The following is a 15,037-nucleotide window of genomic DNA, read 5'->3' as shown; positions in this document are numbered from 1 at the left end:
AGTGATTTTATTCCATTTTTATTGCGAATGAGAATGAAGAGGGAACAAATATTTCCACTGGATTCCATTTAAATGAACTCAAGCCAAGTCCATTACTAGCAGTTTTGCATTCCATAAAGTGTTAAGTGTCCCCATAAAGCTCAGGGCTGCTCCAATTCTTAAGGGCCAAGCCCTTTGAGTGACAGTCCTGGCCCTAGGAAGAAGTGAGGTCTCTTTACGTCTACTAAATCTCAGGGGCTCCAGAGCTTTTGTCAGAAGCTTATGCTCAAAACTGCTTTTTCCTACTAGATTGTAGGTAGAGAAGATGTGTCACCCTATTTAAGTGATGACTAAGGGTATTTCCAATGTTGATAGCCCATGACTAGTGCAATGAACATTTCTTGGCATCTGCTTCCATAAAGAACTCCACATGCTTGTTTTTGCTGGTATTCTTCACACACGTGACCTATTTAGCACACCATGTAACCCGATGGCAGGTGTCTTCATCTCCTGTGTTCTCAGTTTCTTCAAGATCTTTAGCTAAAGCTATATTTAAAAAAAAAAAAAAAAAAAGACTGGGTTCTAGATGAGAGGCAGGAAATCCCCAGTTCTGAACTACTTTGAGAAGCCTAAGGGTCAAACCTTGGCAGGCAAGTGAATGAATGAGAGGCATTTATGATCATAGAACTTGGCAGCAATTATAAAAGCCTGCTGCATGGTGGAAATGACCATGTTAAATTTCCATTCTCATTTGCATTTGTAAAAATAGATTACTTCTTGTTAGGAACATTCTCTGTGACTGTGAAATGCTTCTTGGTCATTACTGTTCCTTTTATTCTTTGCATATAATTTTTTTCTTGATGGCTATTGAAAGAGCAGACATTTTACCCAGGGAGAACATTCATCAGAGCACTTTCTTGATTGAAGTTGAATCACATTCTTGCAGTGAATCAACCACTGCCAGGGAGTAAATTAGGCCTTTCTGAAAACTGAACTAACATTCAGTCCAACGTGGCTCTGATTTTTAAGCCACAGCCTGGCAAGCCCAGATTTTGGCAGCACCCTAACCTCCCCGGCTTGAACCTGGTATTGTAGAGCCTGGCAGGACGTTCCCCATACAGGTCACTGTGATCTGCCCCAGTGACATCTGGGCAGTGAGCAAGCATAGTGCCAGTGCTGGGACTGGTTTGGAAGACAGAATGACAGTCGTGTGAGAGCAGTGTTCGCGGCCCTTTCCACCCACTGTGCTCTTGTGACTCTTCTTCTCGCAGGTTTCCTAGGAAATCAGTTGCCACAGTAGCAGAATGACCAGGACAGGACCTTCAGGAGGAAGATTCCAGGTTGCTAGAATAAGCCACTCAGGATAAGCAGCACTAGTGTTTCCTGATACCCTGAGTGGACTCCTAGGTTCTCCAGGGAGCAAGGGACAGCTCTTCTGGGAGGTGACTGCAGGGGTGAGGCTGCACACCCTTCCAGCAGTTCCTCTTGTAGGCTGTGTGCCTCCTTTTTTGTGTTCTCCTGAGGCTCCTTTTGTTTCAGATGTGAGATGTGGTGGGACTGTGCGTGAGTCTGATGTAGACATCCAGCGCATCCCACTTTACGGAGTACCATTAAGACAGACACCTGGCCTTCTTAGTTGCAACCCAGCCATCTCTGTCACCCCTTACTGTAGATACATACGTGTCCACCATGGTGTACTGTAGGTGTGTAGTGAATCCTGTTGAATCACTACATCACTTGTCAAGCAAGTGGATAATAAAATGCCTGACCTTAAATGAGAACTAACCTTTTCTAGAAAATCTTTTAATGACCAGAATAGATCTATGGCTATTTCATGTTCATTATATAACTATGGGAGCCTTATTTTTGCACCTCCTCTAATTCCTTCAATCATTGAAGTCTAAGGCATTTTGGCATCTGAATTAGGTAGTGTTCTTTTCCATTCTTCAAAAATTATGAATGTAGTTGTTTATTTTTTGATTGCTATTTCAAGTTACTTTTACTTTTTATTTGCCCACCCCACCATCATGCTGGGGATGGACTCCAGGTCCCACATGTGCCAGGCAAGTGCTCTACCACCGAGCCTCATCCCAACCGTTTTCTTAATCACACAAGTATGCCCTGTGCCTCTTGCCTTAAAACGCATTCTTCCTAATCCCTATAGCTAATGTTTTTTTTTCCTTGACTGTAAGATTCTGAAAGACCATTGTTCACGTTATTTCAACTTCCTGACTTTCCATTCATTCCCCAGACCTTCCTCTGGATTCTGCCCCACAACAAAATCACTTGTGTCTATATGACCAGTGACGTTTGGTTCCAGGCAGTGAGGGACAGCTCTTCTGGGAGGTGTCTGGGAGTTTGAGTCCTCATCTTGCTGGAATGTCCTCAGATGACAATGTAGGACACATAAAACAAGCCCAACTACAACAGTTGCCTACAGAACTGTGAGCTTCTTAAGCAATTTCCTCTCCTCCATTTCTTTCGGGCATTAATGTGAATCAGTTAAATTAATCATCTAATCATCCCTTTTATTATTGCTTTGTAGCTGTTTATTTAGCTGTAATTTAAAAAAAAAAGATGCCTCATCATCTTTTAAACTGTGTTGATTTTGTAACTTCAGCTATCCCAGTTTTAGTTGGTGTCATTCCTTGTCCTCAGAATATTCCTTTTTATTGTAACATATTCTTGTTTCAAAGATGCAGTATTTTCTGATAAAAGGTAGTTTAATTTTTCTCCCAATCCCTGAGTTGTATGTTTCCTACGAGTTGCTTTCTTCGGGGTGCTTGTTTTGGTCTCTGTCCATTGTGCAGAGACTTTCTGACGGTGACTCCAAGTAGCCTGTTCAGGTTCTACAGTAACATTCTGGAGCTGACTGGTACTGTGCCTGTCAATCACTTTCCACCTCCCCCAAGATGTCAACACATCAGGTCTTTTTTCAGGGGGCATCTACTTTCTCCATGGAGAGATATTCAGACCCCTCTGGAATTTACGTACACCTGGCTGAGGACCCTCCCAGAACCGGGGAGAAGGTAACCAAGGGTCTTGTGGCTCTGAAGGTAGATGTTAATTTAATCCGCCAGCATTACCTTTACTTTCTTTTTGCCCCTAGCATTCGAGTCCAGATCTTCTCTGGCTTGTTTTATCCAGAGAATGAGCCTCTAATGTCTGGCAGAGGGAAAGGAGGGTGTGGGGGTGGGGTATAATCCAACTGCTCCAGTTTCAAATTTTTCACCTCCCTCCCTCCGCTCAGCCTTGCTCCTCACCCCCACCTTTAAATAGCAATGGCGCCTCCAAGCTCCAGGCCCTCAGGTTGCATTGCTGCTCAGTCCACTGCACTCTCAGGTCGGCTGCCTCCAAGAAGCCGTTGTCTTTTCCCCTTGTGCATCTTTCACACAATTGCTAGGGATTTAGGAAGAAGTACCAAATGAAGCATTTCCAGTCCACCATACTTGATGTTCATTGACGTTCATATTTTGGGAATTTTCTTTTTCCAGTACTGGGCACTGAACCCAGGACTACACACATGTCCTCCCACTGAACCACAGCCACAGTGTGACTCTCCAGAAGAGTTTGATTCTCAGAATTGCATTTCAGTCAAGTTATAAAGTAGAAATTCTGCATTTTTTTGGTTACATCCAACCCTCTGAGAGTGAATATGAAGGTAAGGGGTTTTGTTATTAATGTAGAGTCTCCTACTGAATAGCATTTATTCTGTGAAACATGAATGACTCGTATGAATTCTCAGATGAAATATATACTAAAACATTATATATATACTTTTTCAGACTTGTCCAGGAGCATTATTTCTGGTCTCAGATGTTTTTGCCTCTAAATTGCTCTAACCTTTGTAGTGTCTTTGTGGATAATCTTGGCATTGTATCTTCAGGAGGATAATGATGCTAACACTCATGTACTAGGAACTCTTAACAGGGCTTGTAGACAGCCTTCTCTTTATATCTCTCATGTTGTCTACCCTCTACATGTCTGTGTCCAAACTTCATTTTTTTAACAAAGACACTAGTCATATTGGATTAGTGAACTCCCTAATGAAATCAATTTAACTTGCTCATCTTTATCAAGACTCCAAATAAGGACACATTCTCAGGTACTAGAGGTTACTACTTGAACTCATGAATTTTGGGGAGACCCTAAGCTGGTCATACTAAAAAACAAAGCCAGGAAGAAGGCAGAGTTTGTGCATAGGTCCCGAGATTACACATGCTCAGAGCTAAGGAAGTTAACAGCAAGGGGCTGACAGCAAGGGTCAAGTCACATCCAGCCTTCTCTTCTAGTCCATAAAAGGAGACTGGAGGTTTTATTCAGGGCAAAGACACCATCTCACTATTTTGTGGGTGGAGATGTACAGAGAAAAGTGATAGTGGAAAGATCTGGTGGAGGCTACTGCAGAAGGACAATTGAGAGATAAAAGGTAGGGTTGTTTGAACCAGAGTTTTAGGGGAGAGAGAAGTTGATGGGTGGCATATGTAAATCAGTAGGTCTGATGGGCCTTGGAGGACTGGAGGTAGTTAGGTTGGGAAAGGGGTAAAGGATAGCTTCTAGGTTCTGAATAGTGAAACTAGATAAACTGTTACTGGTAAAAGGGAAGCTCTGGGTTTAGACTTTGACAACAGTGTGGTCAAGGGAACCATTTCTGACCATGTTCTGAGACATGTTAAGGCATCCAAATGAAGTCATTAGCTGAATGCAGAGACCTGAAGTGCCGAGAAGAGGTACAGGCCAGAAGAAAGTTAAATTGGGAGCAGTTATGACACAAATGTTAGTAAGAGCCAAGGGAAAGAGTGAGAGGAAGAATATGGCAACAGAGGAAAAAGCCCGGAAATATTTAGGAAGGTGCTCTTCTGTCCCAACCCATCCATGAGTGCCACAGCTAACTGCATGCTGCCAACTTGGTGGAAGCATGATTGAGGCGGGAGAGGCTGCGTCCAGGCGACACTGTACGGTAATGAGTGTGATGCTGAGGCTTAGGAATGAGTCATCACTGGCCTCGGAAACCCTCCCAGCAAGGGACACGGCAGTCAATTCATTGTTGCATTTTATGACAGATGTCAGAAGTTCCAGGGATAACATCCTCTTTCAAACACATGGATCTGACCTATATACTGCAGGCCAGCCTGTTCCTGAAAACGGTGAGTGACAACATGGCCTGTAAGGAAAACCAAGTGATTTCTCATAAGAATATTTGAACCACTGGAACGTGATCACTCGGTGAAATTAGGTCCCAGAGGTTTGGGTCTTTCTTTAAGCATGAAAAATCATTTTGGCCTATAAAACTCAGGGAGGGTTGTTGGCAACTTATCTGCTCTAACCATAGGATGGCTTCTGCATGCTGTGACTTCAAGTAAAATTACAACATTACAACAGCACATGCCCACATGGCTCATTCTTGCTCCTGCTGGAAGAGGGGATCTCCTGTACAGGTGATACACTTGATGGTGTTGATTTTTTTTTCTAGTTTATATATGCATCTACGTACTGCAGGACATCTGCAAATTTGAAAACTTAAGATTTAAAATATCTTGAAATAACATAAGGCTGATAGCATCCCAGTCTCTCATCAGTCTGACAACACAAAACATCTGATGACACACCACATCCTTTGTTTTGGGGGATAACAAACCTTTTAATTGTTCTTGGAATTAAACTGTCCTGAGAGAAACTGGATAGGTTAATTACCTAATAATCAACCCCAATTTAGATGATCATTTAAAGACACTTTGATGTTGGAAATCAGCATTTCCAAACTTTGTGGATATTTACACAAACAGCATGAATGTAATTAAAACAAAGCTGCCACTGTTATACTTCATAAACAGCACCTAGGAAGAGGCAGAAGTCCAGGGGAGGAGAGTCCCTGGATCTTGTTCTATACGTCATAGCATGGTATGAAAGCTATGCAAAAGCTGCTGTGCTCCTCCTATATTTGAAATGAAAATACCTACCATCAACACTACTTTAAACAAACAAAATCAGGTTAATTCAAATAAATATCCTTTATTAAAGAAAAAAAGGAATATTGTTAAGCACCAAAACTGTATGTTGTTACACTGCATGTACAATAAGAGAAAGGTGATTGCAATACTTGGTGTACAAGTACTTAACTCTGAAGTCATGAGTGTAAAAAACATGAAATATAAAGCAATACAATAATTAACAATGCAGAAAAGTTGCACTAAAGAGGAAAAGGCAATGTTCAAAACAATTATTGGAGATTTCATAGTATTGCTATAAATGCTTGCTTAGTATTTTCTTTGTACTTTTAATACTTCAGAATGTTAACTGAGCATATTGAAGTATTGTAAATTTGCAAGAGATGGCATTTAAAATACACTGTGCACACTGTCCATATAATGTAATGATAAAGCCATCCTTAAAAGCCAAGCACAATGTGCTAGTGTTTTGCTTCTACCTTTATAATATTGCACAAAGCTAGTAAATGGTGAATCAATTTGCCATTATAATTTTCATTTACCAAGAATGGCTTAAAAAAAAAAAAAAAAGGAATGTCAGTTTCATTCATCCTAATGGACTTATTCATGCAAAATGATCTGTGGCCTTCCATTTATCATAAACTACATATTATGGTTTCACACTTGGCAAGATATACAGTACAAGGAGAGATTCAGTGCGCCAGTGGGGATTCTGTAAAAGCTAAATAAGTTAGAAGTCACTATATGGATTGCACTGTCTACCCTTCTTTGTACACAAATGAAGGGGAAATGCCTTGTGATTATGAAGACTTCTTAAAACCAACGTACTTAATATGGGGAAAGCTGGAATAACTTCTTATACCCTTGATAGTTAACCATAGAACATGCAAATTAAAAGAAAATTCCTGTGTTAAAACTCAACTCTATGACCAATACCCACCCATATCTTTTGCTTTCATCTAACCAAGTCTTTCCTACCTGCTGTCAACTTCCGATACTGATCTTATTTGTACCTGAATTAAAAACAAAAAACCTTCCTCTAACCCTCAAAACAAATGACCGCAACTCTCTAACATGCCAACCTCAGAGGTATCCTCTGTACGTGCACATTACAATAGCAGAATAAGTGTACTTGTAGCAGGGGCAAAACATCTGAAATTTGGAATTTAAGCAATTAAATTGTACAAATGCCAAGTTGTACATTTACTGTAGGCAAAATGAATTTTTAGAATAAACACCCTTGAAATAAGTCAATGGGCAAACAGCATACATGTGCATGCGCACACGTGTGCACACACAATCCAGACTCCCTCCCACCTTTAAAAACCTCTGTTTACATACATGATAGTTTAGGCAACAATATAAACTCATTTTGTAGGAAAAACCTTTAAATTACAATATAGGATAAAAAATAACATTGCTTCATTTTACAAAGCAATTAGGCAGAGACTCTTCTTAATGTGCTTTAACTAAAGAGGACTTGACTTTTTTCAGCAAGATCAGAAATTACTACTGACTTATTCAGTAGCACTAAATAAATGCAATACACCCAGCAGTAAGGTACTTCTACTTTCTTACCCCTCTTCAATTTAAAATGAATCTTGCTGGTCAATTCTCTTAACATTAGCATAGTTCTTTTTCTATCGTAAGCAATAAATGGGAAATAAATATCTGTTTAAAATGCACATTTAACTTTATATCACAATTTATATTCAGTGCAAGAATTAGGTAAAACTAAATGTTTCAGTTTTCATTATCCAATAGTTGTATTTTTAACAAAGTGTCTGCAACAGCTTTAAAATGCTTACATGGTATTTTGTTTTGTTTATAAATAACCTGGCAAAGTATAAGAAATTTCAACTCCCTGATAAGGCCTGCAAGGACCCAATAGTATTTACAGGTTGGTATCTGGTGGTAAGTGCATAATAGTTAAATAATAAAGCTGAAAAAAAAAAATCCTTGTGTTTGTAAAAGGAGAAAAAAAAGCTTTCTTTATGCTAAAAAGCACTGAATTAAATAAATACACTCAGTGAATGTAATTTAAAAATGGAGTCAACTGGGTGTGGTGGTGCATGTCTATAATCCCAGTGACTCAGGAGGCTGAGGCAGGAGGATCAAAAGTTCAAAGCCAGCCTCAGCAACTTAGTGAGGTCTTAGGTAACTTAGCAAGACCCTGTCTCAAAATAAAAAATAAAAGGGGCTGGGAATGTGGTTCAGTGGTTGAGTGCCTCTGGGGTTCAATCCCCGGTACCACGGAAAAAAAAAGTCGTCTTAGGAAATGTATAAAATTAAGTTGTATTGTTTACTGAACTCATTCCATATAGCAAGGCTAGTGCCCATTCCTTTTGTGTTCCACTCAAATAAGAGTATGATTCTTAGTGTCCACAATGGCTATTTATGCTTTATAGTTTGACATGGTATGACACAAAAAGTGACCCCCCCCACCCCTCCCAATAAAATGCTCAGCAAAGTTCCATATTCTTTCTGTGGAAATACCACACCTCATTGACTTATGACCGTCTACCATTATCCTTAAAGATGCATTTTACAGAAATGTATCGGCTCCACAATGAAGAACTAAGGAATGATGGTTTTTTATCCTGCTCACAAACTCAAAGAGCCTATAAAATATACTTCAAATAAACAGAAAAAGTGTTCACCCTTTAAAAATTCCCACTCGTCAGGCATTACCTCATACTGCTAAACCACCAACTAGGATTTCAAAGCATTCAGAATACCTTTCCTCTACATCTACACTGGTCCTATATGTATAATTTTGGTTGCATTATTAGGGGAAATATCTGAAACTGACATTCAAGTGAGCGGTTAACATGAACCTCAAAACATCTCCAAGTCATCATCTACTTGTTTCCCCCATTTTAAATATACTGCAATTGAGACTAAATTGGTAAATTAACTTCTAAATTGACTCAGCATAAGCAAGCAGCTGTTTGTGAATTCAGAAATACAACTGTCAAATATTCTGAGCAACACAAAAAAATACGGGCAAGTTTGGAACTGGAAATGTGATCATTTGTAAGTACCATAACAAATATATGCTAGTTTAATATTAAAGCAAATATCTGCATTTTATTAGAGGCAAGGAAAAAAGATCATGCTTTTGTAGGGTTCTGATACTGCTTTAAAACGGGGGTTCAATTGATACTCATTTTAGACAAGTGGACCCTCGTTCTTTTAACTACGATGGTATGTGACCTACAGTAATTTGTAATTTTGTGGAAGTAGCCATGTGAATCTCTCCCTGACGATGGGACGCAGGGCCTCCTCATACATGTAGGTAAGCACTCTACACTGAGCCACATCACCAGCTGATTACAAGGTGGCTAAAGACAGATCACAGGAGCCTTTTTAAAGTGAGATTGCTTTATAATAGAATCCCAGCGATAGTACTAATGGGTAGCAATTCTCTCAACATGAAGGGTCCAGTGTTTGTTGTTGTTAATTTAACATTACATCCTTCTGTATTTTTCCGAAATTGAAAAAAATGAATAAAAGTTAGGTTATGAACAAGCATCCAAAACACTTGACACATGAAATACTGATACATGGATACACACACACACACACAAAATAGATGGATTAGATGGATCCATGGTTTTTTAAAAAGTTTTCTAAATTTAAAAATTTGCAAATATATTAATCTAACGAATGGCTCTTTGGGTTAAAAGCATACTTTAATGCTTTACTGAAGTTATAAAGGATATGCACCCACCCCCACTAAAGTTTATATATATTAGATGTGTACTACTAATCATCCCAGACAAGACACGGGACTTATGCTGGGACTAGAACCAATGTATCATGAAAATGTTGTGCAGAAATTCCTAGTCTCATCAATAAATATATTACTAATGTTTGAACAAAAAGATTTTGTTTATATAACCTCCTGCTGCTGGGAATTTTTGTTAATGAAAATAATATTCAATAATGACAAAAGAGTTGTGAGCTTTTTTCCTTCCAGGAAAACTAATTCACATACACTGAGTAACTTTTACTCCAATACTACTTTCTGGGAGTAAGTCGGAGAACTGCCTTATGACATAAAGTGATACTTCTATCCTGGACTCCCTCCAAATAAAGGCCGAGATCTGTCTTATGCAGAATTATACTCTATGGAGTACTATTAAACAGGGTCCAGCATATCTGCTCCCTTCATGTAAGCCCACAACAATCCTCCTGACAATCCATGACAACTTCATTCATATAGAGTTCCTTACAGCAAATCAGAACCTAGCCCTATATATTGTAAGATAAAAATTTAATAACAAAGGCTCTCTCCCAATGTTCCATTCAAAGCATTTCAAGATAGTGAAATGCCAGCCAAAGAGGCTTTCCTGCCTGTCTACTTTCTGCATCTTTGTGGAGCACATGCTTTACACTGTGGAGCATAACAAAAACTTAATGGTGCATGATAAAGAGTTATGATCTGCATCCCTACTATTGAATCCTCCTTTTTGATTCTCAATAGGAAAGTCATGAGTTATGGTGATCAAGCAACAGTTCAAACAAAAAGACTAAAAATAATTTGAAACATTATCAAATTACAAAGTATTGCTTCTCATAAACAAGGATGCACATAAAATTCAAACCATTATAAATTCAGAATTATGAAAAGCTATTTAAAGGCATGGAAATTTTAACTTCAAACCCTTACAAAGTGTAGACTGTGTAGCCTTCTAAAAATATGCCTTGTTAAATGTTATCATGTTTGGTACACACATTAATAGGTGTATCTCCATTGATCTTTCAGATGTTGAACATCATTTATGAAAATTCCTTTGGAGATGAGAACTGTTAAAATTTTTAAGTATATTTCCATCTGATTATAATTCCTGACCTATTGCTACCATGATAAACTTCTTTTTCAGAATATAGTACTATTTCTGTAAGCTGATACGGAAGAAACTCTGTGTTTCAGCAGATGTCCTTCCTTTCAGTACACTGAAAGATGGATCTCAAAGCAGTCCCAAAACAGCTCACAGTAGATCTCTGTCAGCCCAGTGTTCTTCCAACTCATAGCAACTCCCAGTTTAACTGGCCACTACAAGTAATATATATATATGGATGGGGGAAGGGAAGGTGCATTAAAAAAACAGCCATCTCCAGGAGGCCTTTCTTCATCACAGATAGGAACATTGCACATTTAAAAATCATCTTAACCATTATCTATTGGAATGACTGTAAAAGTAATAATTTGCCAATTGTGCTTCCTTTTTTTTTCCCCCATACAACTGAGTCAATATACTTTGGGTCTAATGGAATCCAACTGTGGAACCAAGAGCTTCAACTTTTGTTTTCCAAAAGAATCAGAACCAATCTTCATCTGTATGTATTTTTCTTCTTTAAGTTACCTGTTGGCAAACAAAATACAGTGAATTAAAAAAAAAAAAAGATATTCTCTCCTCCCTCTCAATAAACATATATACACGCATACACACAAACTTTTTAAAAGCATATACTAAAGCAAGGCTCAGTGCTGCACACCATTTACACTTACACTATCTGGGATGAAGAGATAGGTAAAAGATGGTGAATTCAAAAAAAGAAGCATATAACAAAAGAAAAGGATTGGGGATGTAGCTCAATGTAGAATGCCTCTGGGTTCAATCCCTAATACTGACGCATAGACACACACACCTAAAAGTGACTTCACATGTATCTGAGCTCATACATTATCTGAGAGTGTTTCTTTTAACATTGTACAACACACAGAAATCTCCACCCCCCAAAAAAGACAATGAAAAACCCAGCCTCCAACCACTCCAGTGAAGTTTTAAGCAGGATTTTTTGTTTGTTTGTTTTGTTTTCTTTGAAGTGGCACATGTTCTTCAGCCTAAATGAATAGCCAGAAACTATAAATAACACCTCAGCCAGTTGCTATACATAATGCTCTTACAATGTCTATATATCAGAGAGGATTCTGGTGGGGTGGGAGAAGACAAATGAGTATGCCAGCCTGAGCCACTGTACCAGCTCTGCCTACTGTAGTCAGTTGTAAGAAATAAAAACCAAAATATACACATCTGTGAAAGCCATGTTGTGGCATTAACCAATAATGCATCCAGGTGGTAGTTTTAGTGCAGGTTTAAGCAGCAAACTGAGAAGCTACAAGCAGGAGACAATTTAATAAAGTAGCAAGAACTGTGAAGTGGGGGATAATCTGCAAATAACTAGAAAAGATTCCAGATGCACCTGAGTTGCTGGACATTAACATAATGAGCAAGATGTCTAGATTTCTAGATATCTGCATTCATATACAAGACATAATGTACACATGCACAAGCAAAAATGGTTTCAAATTATCTTGGAATCCAAAAGTGATATGTCATACAGTTCTACAAAGTGATCATAATTAGGGTCTCTATACACACACACACACACACACAACCTGCAAATTAGTCTAGACAATCCAGTAAATGCGATAAGCCTGAGTAGTTTTAAAGGTTTAGAAATCTAATCAGACAATGCAATGATTTTTTTTTTTCCTAGATTGATACTAGAAAACTTTACAGGCCGCAAGAAGACATCAAAACTCAGAATACATAATGGAAGTACTTCAGTTGAAAAAGTCCTCCTTTTTTTAAGGCAGAAGTAATACTGTCCCTTTACTTGGGATATAGCTGTTCTACAGAAAATTTTAGTGAGCAAGATATAAAAAACATAGCATATACATAGCAATAATCCTTAAAAAGTGCTTTTTGTTACTTTGGTTTCTAGAAATTTACAAACTTATGATCCATACTATAAACTTAAGACTCAATAAGGAATACCAGACCCCATTCTGTAATACTGAATGCTATTAAAGACAACAGGCCATTTACTTGTCAGTTCTCCCAGTCTGTGCAAGGCAAAACCTCCTCTTCATCCTCTGACTCAGGGGATGCCTCTTTAATTCTTCGTAGAGCTTCATGGATGCTCCGTGTTAGAGGGTCTGTATCAGGCAGAAGTGTGAAGGATTCTCTCAAAACTTCCTTCTGTACCTTCTTCAATTTTACCCCTTTCCTTATTTGTGCCAAGATATTATTACTATCATCTTCATCAGGAAAAGGAGGCAGAGTTCGCTGTTCAACCTTTTTCAGATGAAAACTACCACGCTTCAAGGATGCTAGCACTTCATCCATAGGTGAGCTCACTTTGGAAAATGAAACAGAACAATTACATTAATAAATATTTCACAGAAAGGCTCCAGAGTAAAATGTAATATGCAAATGGCTTTACATAATGTTTAAAGGAAAGTTCCTTGTTATTTTTTAGAAGTAATTTTATTAAGACATATTGGACATGCAATAAATTGTACATACCTTTCTCTACTTCTTAGCTTTCTTAAACAAAGAATTTACCTCAATACCAAAATGTGAGAAAATGTTACAAGATTTTGCCAATGTCTCCCAGCCCTTTCTTATGTGAGTACTGTTTTGTACTGTTTGTTTTTGTGGTGCTGGGCCGAACACAGGGCCTTGTACATGCTAGGTAAATGCTCTATCACTGAGCTATATATCCCTAGACCATGAGTACTTTATCTCATCTCCCAGGTTTAAAATCAGATTTTTCTCTAGCATAGAAAGAGCCACCAACCAAACAGGTCAAGTCACTTCAGAAGGCATACTTTTAAAACATACCCAATAAATAGCCTAAGAAGGTACACGTTTATGTGTATCAGTACATATCTGTTGCTGTGGGTGAGAATTCTCCTCTACTGTGACCTTGAAGACCTGTTTACTATGAAATAATGTTGTTCAAAGATAAATATTTTAAGGCTGGGGCTGTAGTTCAGTGGCAGAGCACTTGCCTAGCATGTGTGAGGCACTGGGTTGGATCCTCAGCACCGCATACAAATAAAATAAAACCATACACAACTACAAAAAAAAATTTTTTTTAAAGAAATGTTTTAAATTGTTTAAAGTAGAATAAAATATAAAGTTCTGTCATTATTCCTCACTTTATGCAACAGTTGATCATGAAAATGTCTTTCAAGTTACCTCTCCTCCTCTGCAAACCTTCAGCAGTCTTCCTGAGCTTCTTTCGGGCACTAACCAGCTGGCTGCTATCAAAAAGGTGTGCTGAGGGGGCGCTGGCAGACTTCGGGATCCTCTTCTCATTCCCCTCCTTTCTAGGCAGATCTTTCTCCAGTGTCTCTGGGTTGGCAGTGTTGTCCTTTGCAACAGGCAGAGGGGGAGGAGGGGGAGGGGGTGNGAGGGGGAGGGGGTGGTGGGGGTGGAGGGGGTGTAGGAGGGAGAGGTGGTGGGAGTGGATCTGTGCTAACAGAACATGGTTCGAGGTCACTGCTATTCAAAAGTGGAAGAGATGCAGTGGGAGGCAGTTCGGAGGTAACACCACTGAGAGGTAATGAAGTGGCTTCAAGTTGTGCTAATGAATTATCTTCAAGTTGTGCAAGGCGCTGGGATTCTGTTGTCTGTGATGACCCAAGCTGGCCTCTTCCTTCTCCCACCTCTTCAGTTTTTCCCTCTACCTGCAACACCCCTGGTAGAGAGTCACATGGATCCTCATGGGGTACAGGACTTGCTGCACTTTTTCTTCTCGCATGAGCCAGTCGTAATCTGGTTGATTTAAGTATGACTTGCCCAGGGTACCTCTAAAATAACAAAATTATTATAACTGGTTGTATTACATTAAAACAATTTATGTATGTCCTTATACTGAAGATATTTTTGGCTCTTTTGTGACTTTTCAGGAAAAAAAAAATCCAGAATACTAGAATGACAATGCCTAATACCTCCTCAAACTATTATCATCAGCTTGTCTTACCTATTTAAGAAGCCAACTGTTCAAAATTATTGCATTTTAAAAAAATATTTAATGAATTATTTAATGGATAAGCTGAATATTTAAAATACAAAACATAAATAATGTCAAACATATGCTACTGATATGCAGAAAGCTAAAAAACTATTAGTTTCCTGTATGTTTTTCAATGCTTGTGGATTAGAAAATTTGAAACTTCTTTTACTGATTGTTTATGTAGCGTAATAAAACCTCTGAGAATAATATATTCATTTTGACCTGTGAAGGAGAGGAATAAAATCTTTTGCATTATTGATTAATACAGAGAAGTCTCATTATAAATCATT

At 38.5% G+C, this 15,037-nt stretch overlaps 1 protein-coding gene across 1 annotated transcript in view; it reads right to left on the bottom strand.

The window, feature by feature from the left end:
* Positions 1 to 5,971: 5,971 nt before the first annotated feature.
* Jmy (junction mediating and regulatory protein, p53 cofactor) overlaps positions 5,972 to 15,037 on the bottom strand; it is an 83,681-nt gene continuing 74,615 nt past the window's right edge. Inside the window, 4 exon segments of the mRNA XM_015497894.2 lie at positions 5,972 to 11,299; positions 12,770 to 13,080; positions 13,928 to 14,147; positions 14,149 to 14,541. Of these exon segments, the coding sequence (XP_015353380.1) occupies positions 12,773 to 13,080; positions 13,928 to 14,147; positions 14,149 to 14,541 (921 nt within the window). The 3' untranslated portion in view covers positions 5,972 to 11,299; positions 12,770 to 12,772.

This window comes from Marmota marmota, unplaced genomic scaffold (genome assembly GCF_001458135.2).
Source record: "Marmota marmota marmota unplaced genomic scaffold, marMar, whole genome shotgun sequence".
Taxonomy (NCBI): domain Eukaryota; kingdom Metazoa; phylum Chordata; class Mammalia; order Rodentia; family Sciuridae; genus Marmota; species Marmota marmota.
Note: the sequence above shows the minus strand (reverse complement) of the source record. Positions and strands in the feature narration are given on the sequence as shown.